Source organism: Manis javanica, chromosome 9, assembly GCF_040802235.1.
Source record: "Manis javanica isolate MJ-LG chromosome 9, MJ_LKY, whole genome shotgun sequence".
Lineage (NCBI taxonomy): Eukaryota > Metazoa > Chordata > Mammalia > Pholidota > Manidae > Manis > Manis javanica.
In genome coordinates this window covers 78,585,987-78,606,375 of record NC_133164.1, presented here as the reverse complement: position 1 = coordinate 78,606,375, position 20,389 = coordinate 78,585,987, and the positions used below count along the sequence as shown (strand labels likewise).

The 20,389-nt window shown below is 42.6% G+C and overlaps 1 protein-coding gene across 9 annotated transcripts in view; it reads left to right on the top strand.

The window, feature by feature from the left end:
- Positions 1-20,389, top strand: part of PTPRM (protein tyrosine phosphatase receptor type M) — an 857,076-nt gene that overhangs the window by 804,978 nt on the left and 31,709 nt on the right. For 5 of the 9 annotated variants that reach the window (XM_073212814.1, XM_073212812.1, XM_037008358.2 and 2 more), the window contains 2 exons: positions 15,988-16,104; positions 16,799-16,849. In XM_073212814.1, coding sequence (XP_073068915.1) covers positions 15,988-16,104; positions 16,799-16,849 — 168 coding nt within the window. The remainder of the gene's footprint in view (positions 1-15,987; positions 16,105-16,798; positions 16,850-20,389) is intronic. The other 4 variants (XM_037008365.2, XM_073212816.1, XM_073212813.1 and 1 more) reach the window with 1 other exon arrangement.

Here is a 20,389-nt window from a genome sequence, read left to right as displayed (position 1 = left end):
CTTTCACTCTGAAAGCAGTAATGACTCTTGAAAAAAAAAAGATTTTCAACTTCACCAGAAAACATGCTCCTTTAAGGGAGGAGACAGCCTTACAAATTGTTTCTCTCTCCCTGGCACTCAGTAAACACCCAAAGAAATAAATGAATGAGAATTCTACCAACTTAGTGTCAGAGAACAATGAGCATCTGCTAGGGTAACTATGAAATAGCTAAGCTAAATATTCTATCTGCTTTCCTGTCTTTGGGTTTCTTCCCCTGAAAGGTAATGATTAATTCTGAATCCTCCATTCATCTCACAAATATTTGTTGACTGCCTATGAATTGTAAGGAGAAAGAGATATCTGGAGACTCCTTCCACAGGACTTTACTTCCACAAGGACTGTATTCTTTGCAAGTAATTCACCACCTCAAATTTTATATATTTGTACCAGAGCACACTTAAAATAATCCCATGGTAAATTATTTTGAAAAACTGATAATTACTAAAAATAACAACTACCACTGAATTATTTAAAAATAAAGTCACACATGTATTTTTTGCTTAATTGAAATTTCAAAGCATGCTATCTCCAGACTCAGTAATTTAACAGGTACACTATTTTCACATGATAAGTGCTTTTATTTTAAGTTAAGATCAGGACAGCATGGTCTTTGGCTAAAAGGGCAAAAGAAAATTGTCCTATAAAGTACTACAGTAAATAAATAAATAAAATCCCATACATTAAGGTCCACTGTCTCTTGGACGTGGCACATTTTACAAGCATCCATGTTTCAATTCAAGTTACCTGCTTTAGAAGAAAATACAAAAGGCCATGCAGTCGTGGTCTCTGTTCCTCCCAAAAGACACTTGGACTCTTCCCATACTGGGTAGCTCACTGTTGATTTTTTTGGTGGAAACTATTCCTTCTCACAAATAACCATGGAAATTCCAGCCAACAGTGTGCAGCTGAGGGGGAGATGGGGAGCAGGTATCAGGTTTACCCATAAATGGAAGCCCATAGGCTTAAAATAACTCAGTAACTTTAAGTCTGGTAAGCTTTTTTTTCTTTCTTTTTTCAAATTCCTCCAAGTCCTTGTCAGGTTTGTGGGGATGTGGTAAGCTGCGAAGAGTCCTCACCTGCTTACCATCAGCCCCTTGCATCAGTCTGCTTTCAATTAGTAATGAAGTTAATGGCATCTCTCCTTGAGATGTCTGGCAGGATTTGGGGGTTTTGACAAGAGGTCACATTCCCTCTGGAAAAGGGTACTAACCTTATTCCAGGCTGTTTCCCATTGTTAATCCCACACATTTGTTTAGAGATGACTTCCCCATTTTCTATGCTTAAAAACAGCATCAACAAGCCAGCAAAGAAATCAAAACGACATAGTTTTTAAAGGCAAAGACTTATCTACTTGACATGCTTACTGCACACGGTGTGCCCTTCATGAATTAGGAATGACTGAGGCGGATGCCTGTTTGTTTACACAGACTCACTGCTGGTTCATTAAGTCGGAGCTGGGAGCCCACTTGCCCCTGATTTTTGCCCTGAAGCACTCTGCATTAGGCAGCTGTAATGCCAGTGTTGAAGCCACTGGGAGGCCATCCCTGTCCCAGCACCTGGTGCAAAAGACACAGACGCTGCACTTCCCGCCAGCAGGGTCCCCCGTACATCTGCCAGGACCTGTCATTATCTAAGACTTCCTTGTCACCAGTGTGCATCCCCTCTCAGCCCATGTGTTCTGGGAAGGGACCCTTGTCAGTTTTGCTGGCACCTGCCCACAGCTGCACACCTGGCATTAAATTGCGCTGAAATGTGTTGTGATTGTTTTCCCTCTTTAATGAACCCACCTGAGGGACATTTAGCTCTTTATCCAGTCGCCTGTTTCCCAGGCATTCCCACTTACACTTTGTGTGGAGACTAAGAAACTCTTGTGTTGTTGTACTAATCCATCTGCCAAAAGTCTTATAACCAAATCTGCAGGACTCCCAAAGGAAATTTTTGCACCAGTAATTTAAGCTAATGATTTCTAAACATATTTAGTCAGTTTTATGAAGACCTCATTAGAATGTGACAGTTTATTAAAAATCCAAATGTGGTCTCACAGTCATATAGGAAAATTATTTTTGAGTTGACTTGAATAGTTCTGATAGCAGGTGATAAAGTAGTTTGAAACTAAGAGCAGTAGAGACCAGAGACATTTACCTCTGTTAATATACAGGATGGTAGGGAACCACCTAAATGGATGCTTTAAAGATTATTATCTACCCAGAGATGTTGACCTATAGTTCCTTTCTCAACATTCTTCACTAAAAGAATAACAAAAGAAAAAAATTTAAGATGAACAGTAGACATCATAATTAACTTTACAATTTGCATGCAAGGAAGGTATATTAAGATTCCAGGTGCCTCTGTCACATACAATAAAGAATATCTGCTTTTCTACAAAAGCCACCAGATCCAGGATCAGTGGAAACAGCAAAGGAGAGGCAGATTGTCCCTTTATAAAGTGTGGAAATCTTGCCCAGTAATAAAAATAACATAGGTAATACCTATTAGTACAAAATAAAAATAGTATTTTTTACAAAATCTCTTGTTTCAAGACATCAAACTCAGATGTGAAAGGGTCACATTCTTTTTACAGACATTGCTGAAATTTTTCCATCCTGAACTCTCACTATTGCCTTTCACAGATATTTTTAAATGAGCTGGATATTAGGACTGGTATATTGTGACCTGGGTAATTATAGTCGTAACCTTTGATTAATATGCAACGAACATTCCTCACCATTTCAATCTACTGTCAGCATTTCAGTGATCCTGTATACGGTAGCTGATTCAAGCCTTACCTCCCTCCATAACTTTAATACAAAACTGGACATTTATGGGGGATATGTAATTTGGGTGTTATTTGGGGGTGCTGATAAAGAAAGAGAACTTGAATTTGAACCAAAGCTTCTATCACTGTGACCTAGCATGATGTAAAGGCTATTACCTAAGAATGAGTATCCATCCCTCACCCCATGGAAAAAAAGAAGAGCAGGTTTAAGAAAAAGGCAACACAATTCATTTTGGACATGCCAGATTTGAGACTCTGAATGAACAAAAATGTAGGACATTCCAGAAAGTTCAAGAGGGCTATGTGAGCTGAAGACAGAGAAACCCCTGTTCCTCTGAGACTGGAGAACAGAGACAGATGACGATGCAGTTAAATAATTTAGCCAAAACATAAACAACAAGCCTGGAACAGGTCCCCCTCCTGATGGCGTCCATTTTCCTGGTGAAGATAGGAGCATGGCTGTGCACTGACAGACTTGGGGAAATGGGGAAGTAGTTATTTTAGGGAGACGTCAAGAACATGGGTGAAGGGGTTGCCTGGAGCAGACATGCTCTTCTCTTAGATAGAAGATAAGAACAGCGAAAGACACAGGTGAGACAGCGATGGCAGCAGGACCTGGGGGCATAGGCGTCCTCACAGAATTGGCCCTGGCGTGGACAGGTGACCACAAGCAGGGTGCAGTGGGCGTTCCTAAGTGCACTGTAAGCCAACCAGTTCTTACCTCAGTTGACACATCTTCAAAATGAAGGGAAACAGGCCAAATGAACTCCATGTTTATGTGGAGAATATTTATCTGTTTGTTGTTTACAATTTTAGAAAGAGATCCATTTGAATAACAGGTGCATCCATCTTAATCCACATGGCCCAGACCCTCTTGGCCTTCACTGTGTCTGCCCTGAATCCCAGCAGTAGGAGGAAAGTATGGAGTCCAGATTTTCAGAAGGGAATGATTAAGTAAGAAGTACATGAGTGTCACTTCCTTAGGAGAAGGCCATCCCCTCCTATTTCTTCTGCACTATTACCTGTGCACTTTGCAGATGGTCCAGAGCAGAATATTGTAGTGTGTGAATTTGAGTGCTAAGGAGACAAATTCTGTCAGTGTTCTATCTATATTTAATGTATGCAGATCGTAAAGTTCATAGAAAACTTTTCAAAATGATATAATCTGCTTGCAGTAAACCATGATTTGGAGAGAAAATATTCATTTCAAAGTTCTCAAAATTGCCTGTAACAACCCACTGGTTTATCAACTGTCACAGCCAGGCAATCTTACCTTCCAAGCACATTTCTGCTCTTTAACCGACGATCAACAATACCACATCTGTTCCTGCCTGCGGCAGGAGAGAGGTCCTTGGGGAGAACGTGGCTTCTTTGGCAAACTCTTGCAGTCATTTAAGAGAGATATCTGTGCGCACTCCACTGTATTCTCTGTAACTGCAAGTGTGGCTTTTGCATCTGACAGAAGATGCCCTTGTGCCCAGAAATAGTTATTTTACCTCCCAAATCAACAGAGAATCATCATTGTCGCTTAATGTTCATCAATCCAATTTGGATAGCAAATCTATTTAATTGAAAGGTAAACTGTGGTATAAAGGGCATGCAAAAGTAGGTACAATTGCAAAACAAATTCAATGAACTAAGAAACACTTCAGTGACTAATAAACCAGGTGGGGATTTTGAAAAATGTAAGACTAAAGGATGACAATTACTCAGGATAAAGCAAGGAGAAATCCACCTAACTTTGTCAATCTTACTGAAGGTTTATTAAGTGCTGTAAATTGAGTACTAAGTACTGCATTTCAAACCTTAAAGTAATGAGGTTTCCTTTATCAAGTTTCATATCTGTAGTGCTCACACCAAATTCTGCCTTCCAATCATTTACAATCCAATTATAGAGGTATTACATACAGTTGTGTACAAGAAGGAACATAACACCTTTGGGTACCATTTGCCCTCCCCTACTAGACCACAGGCCTCTGAGCAAAGACTAGGTTATTTCATCTGTTAATCCCAAAAGGCTGGACACACAGTAAGTATTTGAAAGTATTCAGTGAATGTTTTTCAAGAGGTGGCAGAATAATCACAAAGGAACATATAAGCTAATGCAAAATCATTTACTTCGTGCAAGGAAAATTTGTTTACTGCTCTTCCTGTGATTTTTTTCTCTGTTAAAGAACAGACTAAAGTCACACATAACATGACCATTAGAGATGTGAGTGAAGTTCACTACAGCTCTATCTGATATGACAGAAATGTATCTACATTTAGCCTACCTAATTAACCCTTTTGTACTGTCTTGACAATTCAGCCTAATCCACTATGTCCCTTGCAGAAAAGCAAAGTTGTTTTATTCAAATATGGATGAATTTTACATTAACATTGGGGACAGTTTTTTATGTGCTATAAGTCACCTGACATTTTGGCATCACCATCTCTATACTGCCCCGGTGGCAGGATATTGCAGGACCAGAGCAAATTTTTAGTTCTGAATAACACAGTGAGCTCCGCACCCCAGGTGCAGGTCAGCACCTTAACATTCTCTACGTTATGCTTTTATGGTCCCCACTGTCAGCCCTGTCTCTTGCCCTCAGCAGACACTCCTGCTGCTTTGCCACAGATGCCTGGCTCTGGAAAATCCTCATGCCCATCTGTGTCTGGGCTTCCTGTATATTCGCCATTTCACTGGAACTGGGCTCAGATGCTCTGTTGTCTCCCTTTGTCACCTCTAATTTTATCTGCCATTTTCTTTGGGGTGCATGTAGGTGGTCACCTGCCTTAGTGTCTGTAAAGTGCTTAAGAGGGTGGGGGACCTGAGCGTGTAGCAGATGGACAGGCACACCTGGAACAAACGCATCACAGCCTGAGAGTTTTATTGCACTGCCCCAGTCTCATTGGTACCTGCTCGGGCAGCGTGCATCTGCATTTCTTGGCAGTGCAATCACATGCAATATGGGATGGTCCCAAAGCTGTGATAGCCCTCCCCCTTCCTGCACACATGAGCACTTGAAAAATGGGTTTTTCCCCACTTTGCACACTACAGGTATAAATATCCTGTTCTAGAAAAATTTGAAAAACAGTAAATGATGTCTTATCTTGAATGCAGAATCCTTTTGTCCCTTCTCTACTTTCCAAATCCCTAACTTCATCTTCTAAGGCCCTGCTCTGCCGTTCCCTGAAGCCTTGGGGTTATCTAGCCAAGTAAATATCTGAGTAAATGTTGGCGGCCTTGCTAGAGAAGGGGGCCAAAGAAGTAGAACAATCCAGTGAGCAGCTTTATAGTCCACACACAGCTTCTTTCAGGTCAACCAAGTGGCAAGACATCAGTATGTCTAGTTTAACCAATTAAGGTATTAAGTAAAGCATTTAATTAAGTAGACTAACAGGCAACCAGAATTCACTGCCTCAGAATGTTTTCTCTGAAAGCATCTGCCATACATTTCAGAACAGAGTAGGACACCAGCTTATGGCTTAAGCCACCATCCCGTTTCCCTGGGAACAAATTTCTAGCAATTGGAACATGGGACTGTTCTGGACACTTCTTTGATATAAAATCTACCCAAAGAACCCCCTCCCACCTGACAAAAATATCAGTAAAATGCCTCCTTATCCTCTAAACCCCAGGATCAAGGAATATGCATTTGGGTAACACTATTTGGAAATTGTGGAGATGTTGCCCGATTATTGAAATAGAATGTCACACAGCCAATAGTGAGTCCATCAGGTGGAGATGAGGAAGCTCCCAGGGGTTTCGTTGCTTGCTAAGAGTTACTAAAAGGAAGCAGAGTCTGCAAGGGAAAAGTTAAAGAGGTCTGGTGACATTAAATGGGGAAACATTGCCCTCAAAAAGGCATATGGAAAGTAAGGGGAGAACTAGATACTTCAAAACCCAACTTTGTATTCACCTCTTTTAGCTTTGGGCTGTCTACTTTGAAACAGAAGTAGCCGTTATCACATAAAATTCTAGATCAAGACTATTTTGTTCTAGAAAAGGAAGGTACATTTATCATCTCACCAAAGATAGATTCTTTTCTGATATTATGGAAAAGAGATCCAAAATTAAGAATGAATTGATAGGAGTTTTAATCAACTGGTAGAATCACACACTTGATGTACTTAGGACTAGTTTTATAATGCACAGTCAAGAATTATGCAGGTATTCTATTCATGTCACTCTGTTCTTCAGAGTCTTTGGCTTTGTTTAGCAATTCCTGTGATAACCTAAAGAAGTGGGCAATAGAATGGGTGAAGGTACTGTGACTCAGGGGGCCAGTGCCTTTTGTAAATTCTTTCGTGCTTCCTTAACCCCTAGAGCCATGTACCTCCACAGAGTGATTAACTGGTACAAGTGTACACCTCAGACTATCTCAAAGGAATGTAGCCTGGATTAGTGTTTCTGAAATTAAAGTTCATTTGCTTCCTGATCCTGGTATAGACCTCAGATTGGGAGCTGTTATATCAATAAAGCACCTGGTGCTCCATATTGTCAGTTACTTCCTTCCTAATAAGAGAGGTGCTGACACAATGGGAAAATGGTCCCAAAGGCAGCTACCGTCTGTGGGCATTTCTCATATGATAGCCAAGGCGGTCGGTCTTCAGACCCTCACAATGACCCTTTGAGGCAGGCACTATTGTTATCCCCATTTCCCAGATAATAAACTGAAGCTTTCGGAGATTAAGAAACTGGTCCATCATGCAGCTTTCAGCCCATGATTGGAACTCTGGAACCCCACTCCTGCTCACTATGCTATATGGCTTCAAAGAATCTCATTCTAGAGTCATGTAATCAGATAACCCTCAGACTTGGAATGATTTTAATAGCCATTTGGTCTACTATCCTCTTTTTAAGATATTGAAACTGAGGACCAAAATGGTTCAGTGACTTGCACAGGGTCACCCAGCTAGATTGCAGTACAGCTAGAATTAGTCCCAAGCCTTCCTGCATGCCAACCTGTCCTCTTTCCATTACACCATGCTGTGCCATGACTAAGTGTGAGTTCTTAAGAGAATTTGGGAACCCCTCTCTACGATGGTCCTTAAAAATAAGTTGTTCCTCTACCTAGAAGAATGTGTGTGTGTGTGTGTGTGTGTGTGTGTGTGTGTGTGTGTGTGCGCGTGTGCGTGTGTGTGTGTTGCAAATAGTGAATGGCATTTTCAAGAATATTTCCAGGTCTGTAACTAAGCCAGAGAAGTCACATCCTGACAAGCCAGGAATATCAGAGGATCCAGGTGTCTGAGTTCATCTGCGCCAGGAGCCCTGGGGTGTAGGGTGATCAGGGCATCCTGCTTCTGCAGGCAATGGGCCATGGTCTCCCAAGCAACTGGTGCTAGAGATGCTGTTGCACACACCTGGGAGGTCAGTGCTCCTAGCCCCCGCATCCTGCTCCTCACACATGCATCCCCACATCCCATGGGCCCTTTGCACTTGGCAGCCCATCCCAGCCACGCAGCTGGACCAGATGCAAAAGCCCCAGAGTAGCTCCAGGAATTACGTACACTCATGCACACTGAGAACCTAGTACCCTTTTAAAAGGCTGGTCCTGCAGAAATCCATTTCCTGGGTTCTCCCCCTCTTCCTGTGTACCTACTTTCTATCCTAACACCATTCCTATTTTTAAATATAGCACCAAAGAAATTGATCCAAGGCAATGTCAGAAGCAGCTGGAGAGCATGAAACAGGAACTGTTCCCTACTGCTGTGGGGAGGACCCTATCTCCTGACCGTCCTCCCCAAGCAAGGACTTGGGACCACTCAGGCTTCCCAGGGATGCCTCTGCCAACTTCCTTGATCTAGAATGCCTTCCCCTTCCACCCACTCATGGAAATTGCACTTCATCTTCCTGGTCTCATCTGTTATATAGTCCTCTTTGTGAAGCTTTGAGTCTCTTCAGAATTACATCCTTTCTTCTGACTTCCAATAGCAGTTTTCATTGTAGTAATTTTAGCAAACATTTACTTGTGCCAAACATGTTCTAAGAACTTTACAAACTAGAATTTAGTTAAATCTTCATAAAAAAATTTATTATTATCTCCATTTACAAATGGGAAAGTGAGGCCACAGAGAGGTTAATTAGCATGTCCAGGGTCATCCAGTTAAAAAAACGCAGACAGTATGGCTCTAAGGAATATACTCTTAGCCACTAAGCTTTCCTTTCATTCTGCCCTGAGTTAGATTTACCTCCACATGGAGTAGCCAGAATGGTTCTGTGTAGATCTGAATTGTTACCCTGATACATGCAAAGACTGACAATGAGAGAAAATATGCATCCTTTTTCTCAAAGATGCATCAGATATCATTCTAAGAAATGCCCCATCTTATGTACCCCAGGAGATACAGATATAATGTTGTTATTGCTCAGAAGATTTCTGAAACTCTTTTTTTCAGAATATTATTTGGAATGTGTGGCACGCACTTTTTATTGTCCTCAGTGGTGGCAAGTTTCCCTCCTAAATTTTGGGAATGGCTAAAAGTCAAAGCCAAATCTACTGGATAAGATGGGAAATAGGCAGTCTGAATAAATGTGTTCCTTGAAAGCACTCATGCTCTCTGTTGAATTGGGTAAGACCCTTTTAATTCACACAAGGTAAGATAGAAATGTAACAAGACAGATTTCTTATGTAAGAGAGTCTGTAAGATGATGTTTAAAATTCCACAAGACGAATCAGGCCGTGTGTTTCATTACAGTTGATGAAAACAAACATTTTGGATAGGGATGTGACCTTGTGTGTATTATAAGTATTGTCCATTGTCCATTAATTAATAATAGTATGCTAATCAATATAGCAGTAATTACTATTTAATACTAATTAATGGATGCAATTGGAAAACCAGAAGCCTTGTGGAGGTAAATTAGATAGGAGTTTGAAGGTGCAAAAGCAGGAGTGACTCAGGCTATGAAGTGCTTTTCCAAATTCAAACTATCCAGACCTCCAGAAGCTCTTGATTTAGTGCCAGTATTGAAATGGTCTTCAAGGGGAGGCCTCAGGGCCAAATGAAGCAGGTCTGGAAGGGAGGAATTCAGAAACCTATTATAAGGCAGAGCCTTTAAAAGCCTTTCTATGTCTGTATTATCTCATTTAATCTTCACAAGCTCCCTAAGAAACCAGTGCTGTTATCCCATATTATGCATGAGAAAACTGAGGCTCAGAGGGTATATCACTGACTGCAACATCAGAAGTTAGCAAGAAAAAAAAGAATACATGTCCATCTTACTTATCACAATAAGACCAAAGCAATCGTATTTTCAGGGTATTTAAATGAGGAAATGTTTTTACTGCTGTGAGAGCACTATAAAAAAATTTTGGGGGATATAACAAATCTGTTCTCTTGGAAACCTTCCTGGCAGCTGCTCTTGGCTGGGGTTCTTTCTGGGAAGTGTGCTTCATAGCAGTATTTTTGCTTGTGCTATCCAATATCTCCAACAAAGCTGTACTCAGCTGGCCCCAAAGACAACTATTAATAGAACTGTGGTCACTCGCACTTTGGATGTCTTTTATTAGGAAAAATAAGTCTGTTTGAAAACCTATTGACAAATCAGCATGTGTGACAGCACCCTTTCCTTTCTCATCTCTTCTACCCCTCCCTCGACAGTTGCGTTCCTTAGATCCCACTGTGGGCTCCCAGTTTAAGAGCTAACATTCAACTCTTAATCCTTCCTAATCATGGGTTTCTCAGCAAAATAAGTCCTTGGACCCAGGCAGAGTGCACATAAGCAGACCTTGACATTCTGCCCAGGCTCCCACCTGCCGACTCTGGGGTTGGCCATCAGAGCACACCAGCAGAAACATAATCATTTGTGATCCAGAACAAAAAAGAGTGATAGTTTCAGAGGGCTCTTTTGCCCCTCCTGCCCCTCTGCCTCTCCTACCCGCTGACAGCTCCAACAAGGCCAGGTAGCTAAACTCATATCAAGGCTTCGCCCTCGGCACTGGTTCCTGAAGCCAGACCTGGCTGGACTAAAGAGACCCCACGTGCCTGGAGAGCCCTTTAGAGAGCCTTGCCCTCTGCCAGAGCCTGGCTCTGCAGCCTCACCCTTGCTACCACTGAGCTTCTTTATTACCAGAGCAAGTCACTTGCCCACCCTGGGCCTGTCTTCTGTCACTTCACTTTAGGACACAAGAACTGGAAGGAACAATGAGCGGGGAGGTGGGCCCAGCCCGTGCTGGCTCCCTTCCCTCAGGCCAGTCACTTGGGAGAAGGCAAATGAGGAAGAAGGGAAAGGAGAAGGGAAGGCACGGCTTGGGGGAAGGCAGTGATGCCAAGTGGCCAGATCCAAGAGTGAAAGGCTCATGCATGGCAGTTGTAATGATCTTGAAAATGAGTGTTTGGAAACTGGCTGTCTCTGTGATTCCTCACAGCTCTAGTATATGAGTCTCCTCCCTGCAAATCACAGACACCATTTCCTAATCCCCGTAGAGTTAATCAAACCACCCTAGTGGAAGAAGGGACCTGCCAACTGGCTCTCAGGTCTTAGTCCCCTGAAAACAATTTGCAGGAGAAAGGAGTGAAGGAAGCTCCTGAGTTTCGCTTTTTTTGTTTTTGCATGTGTTTTCCATCAGAAACCATGTGTGATCTCCCTCTTCCTTCTCCAGGAAACCCTGCTTCACCTCTCCAGGTGTTTAGTGGGTCACCTGTAGTCCAGATCACAAAATTATCACTTAATAATAAAAATAAGAATTTTCCTTTTTTTTTAGCACTTACAAGAACCATCCACTGGGGTTCCCAAACTCATCTGCACTTTGGGGTTGCCTGGAGAGCTACAAGAAACAACTATTAAAGCTTCTGGTAGTTTCAGGCCTGGAATGCAGCCTGAGCTTTGGAATTTAATAACAAACCTTCAACCCCCCCAACCACCCACCCCAGCAAGTGATGCTAATATGTAGACAAATTTGGCAGCCCCTGAGTTAATCTTAGAACCTTCTGACTTAGGAACTACAATTATCCCCTCCTTACAGATGAAGAACCAGAGGTCAAGCAATCTTGAATGACTTACCCAGGCTGACATCAATCTTAATGAGACAGCCAGACTCTGCAGCTGGGTGGTGTTACCTAAATTCTTGTTTCTCAGTGTGTGGTCCACAGACCCACAGTCTCACCTGGGACCTTGTCTGAAAAGCAAATTCCAGGGCTGCAGATAATCAGACCTACTGACTCAGAAGCCCTGGGCTGAGTGAGCCCTGCTTGTTTTAACGAGCCCTCCAGGGGATTCGGATGCCTGCTGAAGTTTGAGAACCACCGCTCTAGAAATTTCAGGACGCCCTGATGCTAACAGTAATGTGCTGCTAGCCTGGGATGCTCCATCCCACAGGGGTCCTCTGGCTTTATTGTACCTGGAATCATCTGGGCTGCTAACAGAAATGAACCACCCCAAAGAATTATTTTTCAGACAGTCAGAAATCCTGGAATCATTCTGCTTTCTGCACTGTTTCATGTTTGTGAATTGTGAAGCCAGCAACACCCCCCACCCCTGTGATAATCTGGGACTGCATCGTGCACCCCTGAAGCTCTCCTCAGTGATGGGCAGGCAGCAGCATTCAGTGGCTGGTGCCTGATTATAGCCAATGGCACCAGTGCTGGGGCACCCAAGTAATTAGATGAGCCTGTTACGGGCCTCGCTTTCTGGGATGGAAGCTGTTGCCTTAGGTGACTAGCATGCATGGGGGGCACAGCCTCTACCAGGAGCTGTGCAGGTAGAACCAGGCTGCAAGGGGCAGCCAAACCAGGCACAGGATCAGAGGACAGGAGCACTTGGGTCTGCGGTTCCTGGGCCCCAACAGGCACCCCCAAACCACTGGTCTTAACATCTCTGTATGCAGACCTTAGAGGCCAAGAGGTGACCCAAGCCCCAGACTCCCCAGGCATAGAAAGACTGCATCCAGAAGGAAGCATACATTCCTCTTCCTTTTTTCTTTTTAAGCAAAATAATAACTTGACACAAGTCCAAGCGGTTAAAAAGATATTAGAAGGAACACAATTTAGTACGGTTTTTAGTAGGCTTAAAACAGATGTGGCAAACCATTTCAGGATATTCTGGGAATTGAGATGGAGAGGGCGGGATTGGAAGTGGCTCGTGGCCTCCCCTGGGCGCACCCAGCCAGGTGCCCCAGCACGGAGAAGGCCCTTTTCCTCAGGCGCGCTCTGTAAGGGAGCAACCGCCACGCGCTCCTGCCCTTCCTTCACCGCGCAGACGAGGCCTCCGGGCGCCGCGCGGTCAGCCCCGTGCGCAGCGACTCGGCGCAGCCGCGCTTCTTCCCTTGTTCATTTGCCCCGTCTGGCAAAGCCGCTGGCCCTCTTCCCGCGGGGCGCTGCTCTCTTCGGGGCCCATGGCAACCTCCGGACCTCGCAACCGCTTCCTGCGGCGGCCACGTGGGGGCGCCCAAGTGCATCCTGCGGCCCAAGGCGAGCAGAGCGGAGCCCGAGGGGATCGGAAGAGCAGCCCCCACCGCAGACTCCAGGCCTTCCATACGTGGCAGGGCTCTGGCTTCCTGTCCCCAAGGCGCTGAGGCCCCTTGTACGCACCTCTGTTGAATTTGGAAGAGGGAGGATTAGGAGTCTAACATAGAAGGTGACCATACGCTGTCTCCTACGTCAATTGCTTTATTGAAAGTACTTTATTAGGTATTTATTAAAGATACCTTATTAATAAGATACCCCTGATATAACAGAAGATGCAAGCGCAGGTGTTCTCTTGTAGTTTTCAGAGAAGTACACGGGGTTTTGAATTGTATGTTCATTTCATCAAGAATTGTTTGATTTTCCAAGTACATATATGTACTCTAGTTGTCGTTTCATTATCTATCTACTGCCCTCTGCTTGCGTAATTGAAATTACAAAAAATTAAAACAAGTCTCCCAAAATAGAGGAGACCTCAGTACATACATAAGCATCTTTGTTAATTAACATTGTGAGAAATCAGACATTCTGTAAGTGAATTTAGGGTTGCTATTAAAATAGCCATTTCCACAAATATTCATGATCTACTGAGATTCACTTTACATCCAGGAAAGAAACTGAACAAATTATAGGTCTCTCTTATTCTGGAGTATTTTAGATACAGCACAGGTATCCATGATTAAATCTTTGAAATATTATAGGTAAGCGTAATATTTATAAATATATACTTTATAAAGTCACAGATAATGTTCCCATGAGGAAAAAAATAAAGATTCCCAAAGGAGACTACAAATGTAATGAAGGCAGGGATTTTTTTCTTGGGCGCCCCTGTAGATCTCTACCTCTTAACGTGTCTGTCTCCCCTCCTGCCAAGTGAAGGTACTAAAACTTACACAGAACTGCAGTAAGTCTGCTGCCAAAAAGTTTCATAAGGAAACAGCTAAGATAATGAATGACCAGCCACGAACCACACTGGTAATATTAGTTCCCAAGGTGTTCACATTCTAGGAAAGGCCATTTCTGTAAACTCTCCCAATCTAAAATTTTCCTTCCTACACTGATCCTATGATGAAATTCAGTTCTACACGTATATTTAGTGTGTATAGGACACAATGGTGGATGTTACAGGATTTGCGGAAATCAGCAACAGAACATCCTTAACATGCTGGCAGGTTATAAGCAGGAATCAAGCAGTGTATGGAGGGGTCAGACTAGTAGAACAAGCACAATTTATCAGAGATCAGAGACAGAGAGCTCACATCTATGGAGAAAAGACTTTGGAAGTGTATGGCATTTGAGATGCACTTTGAGGAATGGAAAAAGCTGTCATCAAGGAAGGTATAGGTGGGAGGAGAACATTCTAGCAAAAGGAATGGCATGAGTAGGAGTGTGGATCATGAGGTTTTTTTGGGGATCGAGGCAAATCATTTGCCTTTGAACATGAAACAGATCCAGATAGAAGGGAGGGTAGTAAAAAAGATATGGTGGAAAAAGTTTGTTGTGGCCAAATTTTTTAAAAGGTCCTTACCTGCCAGACCACAGTTAATTTATATTTAATTTCATGGGCCATAGTTGGAAACAAAAGCTTCTAGAGCAGAGGAAGTAAATGCCACTGGGATTATACTTTGGAAGGGTTTTCTGGTTTGGTGTGTGTAGCATGCCCATGCAGGAAGTCACCAGAGCCTGAACTAAGCTGTGACGGGGGAGTGAAAAACTGGAAGGCTCATTTGAGAGATATTTTAAGAACACTTAGATCTGGCAATTGGTTGGGTTCTGGTGAAGGAACCACCAGGTTTTGTGCCTAGGTGACTGGAGAAATCGTAGGTCACTAACATAGGAATCAGGAGAAGGGCATTTGATGGGGACAAAGGATTCTCTTTTAGACATATTGCCTTTGAGGTGCTGGAAGGGTACCTCTAAGGGGAATGCCCACGAAAAAGTTAAAAATCAATTTCAGCACTTGGAGAAATAGGGCCAGAGGTACAGAAGTTCGTCCATGGAGGAGTGGTGCCAGAAGCGGATGAAGCCGTCAGGAATTCTGCTAAGGGCAGAGCAGGGGTACAGCTCCGTGGCCCTGCCCAGCCTCCACCGGCTCTTCTCACAGCCCAAGCTTTTGCTGGTGGCTGGAAGAGCTACAGAACAAAAACCCAATTTGCTAGGAAGGACTAAGTCTGGCAGATTTCTTCTGCCTGAAAAATCCTGAGATTAGAGGCTTACAGTGTAAGGAAGGACTGTGCTCATATTTTATAAAGTTTAATATATTGAATTGACTTAGATTAAAATGAATCTGTGATTCTAACTTGGGAAAAACATAGCTACTTTCTTCCTTAGGAAAAAAAATTTCTAATCTTTTCTATTGGCTCTGATTTCCTGCTCACTCCTCAAAAATGTTCAATTTCTGAAACTAGAAGGAATTTAAAATTCAGAGGAGCCAATATTGCAAATCACTTTTTATAGTGTAGGTTTCCAGGCCATTTCCTGAGTAGAGATAAACGGGAAATGAATGGCTACTGTAACTTGGATATTTGCAGTATAAATAAAATTTGTTAACTTTAGACCATTTTCCTAGGCTTTTCTCCTTCCATAACTCAAACTTTGTTTTCTTCTTGGGAGAGAAAAACAGCATTGGTGATCTAAAAAAATAAAACTTGCCCTTGAGTGTACAGCTTTAACTTCTGTTTGTGTGCAGGTTTTACCCTGTAGATCATACTGTGACCGTCATTTGGGGAACTCCCCCACCAAAAAAAATCTACACCCTTCATTTCTTTTGTGTTTTCTAAAGGTCAAATGCTGCAAATACTGGCCAGATGACACAGAGATATATAAAGATATTAAAGTTACCCTAATAGAAACGGAACTACTGGCAGAATATGTGATAAGAACATTTGCTGTGGAAAAGGTAAGTTCTTATGCTGCTTTGAAAAGCTATGGTCAGATATTAGCAGTACTCGCCTTATCAATTTATTTAGAATAATTTATACATGGTCAAGCCTCAATGCAGGTAGGTTCTATCTAGTGATTTCTCAAGACTGCATCTTACCCTTAGATTCTATAATAGCTCAGTTCCATCTTTGAAGCCATTCATTCCCATTTCATAAGAGTCTATATTTGCCGCTAAACCAAACGATAATGCTTATCCGTCTACTTCCTTTTGCTCTTTAAGCTGGCTGATATTGTGGAGCCCTTCTCTCTTCCTTGTTCATAGACAGTTTGATAAGTGTCCTCCATGGTGTATGTCCATATGGGTTTCCCAGTGCTGAGTTAGTGTCCTTGCTGAGAGACGGGTCCTAACTCCTCCTGGAATCCCTCTGCTTCCTTGAGGCTTTTCAGGTCTGTGGTTTCATAGGGGCTGATGGGTTTTCCAGGTAGAAGTAGCCTACCTGGAAACATAAGTAGACATGGGATACTCTTGCATGAACCAGCTCCTTCATTCATACTCACTCCCATACTGGTTGTAGCCTTTTGTATTCACTGGTGTTGGGTCGTGAATGCTGTGCTTCGGCTCTATTCTGCCTCATCCCATGTGCATGGATGGGGAAGCACTGTAGGGCGTAACAGGGAATTTCCTTATTCCCCTCTTTCTGCTGACATAGGGAGGGGCCGGAAGTGAAGCAAACTGCAGTCCATCCAGAGAAGTGCCACAGGTAGGCTGTGGGGGAAGTGGAGGTGAGGTGCTCAGAAATGCTCTGCCTTCCGACTCCCATCTTGCTTTTGAAGGGGACACACAATTTTGTCTCCAACGTCCACAGACTTTTCTATCAAGGGCTGATTCTCCATAACTGAGCTCTGCACTGGACATAGCCATTTTGTTGTGAATGTGTCTAATGAGAGTTCTCATCCGTTTAATAGTAGCAGGTCCCTTCGGACAGCCTGGGCTATAAGTGGACTGCTGGGCTATTGGCTCTGGGCCTTCCTCTCAACTGTATTCTCATTGCACCTAAATGCACTTTTTGAATTAGCAAGACCAGTTTTAGGAAATAAGGAAAATTGCAGCATGTGCTTATCGGCTCATTTACCCTGATGTTTTGAAATCCCTATCCTGGTTTTCAAAACCATATTTGTCATGGAATCACAAGGCTGAAAAGACTTTATTTTAATCTGTTTCTCATACTATTTAGCATTTTTTCTTTAGCCTGTCTGAAGCAGACAGGAGTCTTGGAGACTTCAAAGAATGTGGAGTTCTGATTGACTCAATTCTTCAAGTTCTGAACCTCACACTTTGATGTCAGTATTTTTCCTTCTTAGGCCTGATTGGTAGAAAAATATGGAGGATGTTTGTTTGGCTCTTGGCAAGAACACTCATGAATAACTGCATTAAACCAGATAGTGATAAAAGACCGTCAATATGTTTTCCTTTTTTAAAAAACTCATCCAGAAGCCATCACTTAAACATGAAGTTCTTTGAACGATTGTCAGCTCTCTAATAAGCTGAAAATGCATCTCTGTTACTAAAGGAAGGGTTTGTTTGTTTTGCTCTTTTTTTTAACCTCTTATTGTACTCTCCTACATTCCCAACTGCACAGAAATGTTTCTGAAATACCCAGTTATTTTAGTCATCAGACAACCAGCGAAGAGGTGGTGGAAAGACAGGAAGGATGAGGAACTCATTAAGGCATTTGGGGAAATCAAAATGACATGTTAGTCATTTTCTAACTGGGCAATTGGAATCTTTAAGGAAAACAAATCAGTATTTCTGTGGAGCACTTCTTGTAGGGCTTAAGCTTACTCATTAAAAAGGAAAGAAAAAACAGTCAAGCCTGTACTTTGAGAGCAATTCTGATTCTATTTTGAGAGCATGTTGCATCAGAGGACCTCAAGGTGGAAAATGGATTTGGACTGTATTCTGCAAAATAAGCAGGTGCATTGCAATTTGAAACTGGTGAACTCCTGTTCTGCAGGGGATTGTCATCTTTCCTTTCCCATGTAGCTAAACACCTCAAAGATACACAGATTTTAAATAACATAAAGTGTCCATCAGTTTAGAAGGAAGACAGCTCAGAAGTCTCCATGGATCTAGGCTGTCTGGTGAACTTATCCCCATCTATCCTGGCAGACAGGAAGATGGCAGTGGTCACGAAGTTCTCTGTCCCCAGCAGGTGTCCGGGCCTCAGGGCAGTGGGAACGTGGTCCCGTTGTTTCAAAGACAGACCATCTACTTAGTGACTCATTCATTCCACAGATAGTTATTAAACACCCACTCTGGACTCAGCACTATTTTATGTCTTGGTTTCTTCCTTCGCCTTGTAGTACACGGCAAATAAAGTGAATATTACTTTTTCATATAACATTAAAACTTGTTATAATGAAAAAATAAAAAATGCAATTGATGTCAATTTGGGAAATTTGGGGGCTGTGATCACTGATAACATCTATAATTTTTCCCCCAAACGTATTACAAACCGTGAACAAAAGACCTGCTATGTCAATGAACAAGAATGAGAGTGGGCTCAGCAGAAATTTCCTTTGCTGATCTTGTCAGTAGTTAACATATTCGAGGGTGGAGGTTTATTTTGGGAAAAGGTTTTCTGCATCCCAGAAACTGAAATTTACTTTGCTAATGAGTCTGAGAGAGGTCAGTTAGTGGCCCATCTGATGAGAGATGGAAATTGGGACTTGGAGATGCTGGAGCTGAAATCTAGCAAGGTTAAAAGGGGAAGTTCTCAAAAAAGAAAAATTAAAAAAAAAAGAAACTGTGGGAGAAATAAATGTACTTTGGTCCTTTTTGGAGCAAATAAATATTTATTACTGGCTTTCCCACTTCATGGGACGACTTCTGCCCCAATCATCATAGTAAAGCCAAGGGAGCTGTCTAGGTGCTGGAAGGGTGATACAGCCTCCACCACTGGTCTTCCGATGGAGACCTTGGGACTGGCCAAGTATTACCATGGTTCCAGTGATAAGCAATGTGGGCTCCTAACCACCAAGTAATATTACTCTGGGGCCACAAAGCATATTTAGCAAAGCACAATGTTGATTTATGAATCCCTAACAGCTTAATTCCTTAATGCTTAAATTCCACTAAAGAATAGAGTGATTTTCAAAGAGAAATAAAGCTTCAGCATTTGTGGGTAATTAAACTAAGACATATTAACACACTAATAACAAAAAAACGTCCTATCTTAAAATCTGTAATGGTTTACTCTTCTAGTCTTCCAAAGCACATAGAAATTCTGAAGTTCTCTGCTCACTAAGTATCTATGAGCAATGACTGGTGGTGAATGTGACAAGGTTAGTGGGTGTTTAATGTTAAGATATAATAAGACTAAATCCAAGGCCTGATGCCGAGGTAGTATATTCAGTAAATAGTCATTGAAAGAGAGAAAGGAGAAAATCAAACTTGACAGCAGATTTGCATCGAGCCTCAATTCTAGTAGTTCGGTTTTCAAAAAAGACTTTTGTTTTAAAACATAGCCTTAGTACATAGGCTCATAGTTAAGGGGGGGAAAACTGATGGATATAAATCAACTTAATTATTCTCAAAACAAGAGTACATTAAAAAAAAGAAACCTTTAAGTCTGTTCAGTGGTGGGAAACCCTCCCTCTTCAATTTACGGGTCTAATACAGAAGTCCAGCAGAAATGTCTCTTGATTTCTATGTATGTTCTCTGGCATGCCTGGTCCCCAAAGCCAGCTGTGATGGCCTCTTGGAGGCAGGTGCGCTGTCTTCACATCCTGCGGCACCAGCACCAGGAGTCCTGCCTGGAGCGTTGGCTTTGCTTAGGGTGTTGGTGACTGGATGAGTGGATTCAGTGCTGACCCAAGAAGAAGGGAAACCTAACAAACCTAGGTGCAAACGAAAATTAGTTCTGTGGCCTCTCCAGCTGGAATGCAGCGCTCGTTCATTCCTCAGTGGTGTTCTCTGAGCATCCACAGTGTGTGGGCTGCTCTGGTCCCCTGTCCAAATGCTACCAGATGAGAAGTGCTAAATAAGGCCTGGGCAGTTCAGCCTTGAGTACACAGATTCCCTTGAATTCCTTCAGGTCCCTGTTCTGGGCCCATTTCTCTGTGTACTCGCACCTCCCACCACAGGATCTAAATGACACTATTCACAGGGCTACTTTTAGAAGGAATTCCAAAGAATCACATCCATTTGCTGCAATGGCTCCTGTAAATTAGCATCCACCTCAAACATCACCTCCTACCTGTGATAAGGCTTTCAAAGTGTGTGTTCAACCTAAGAATGA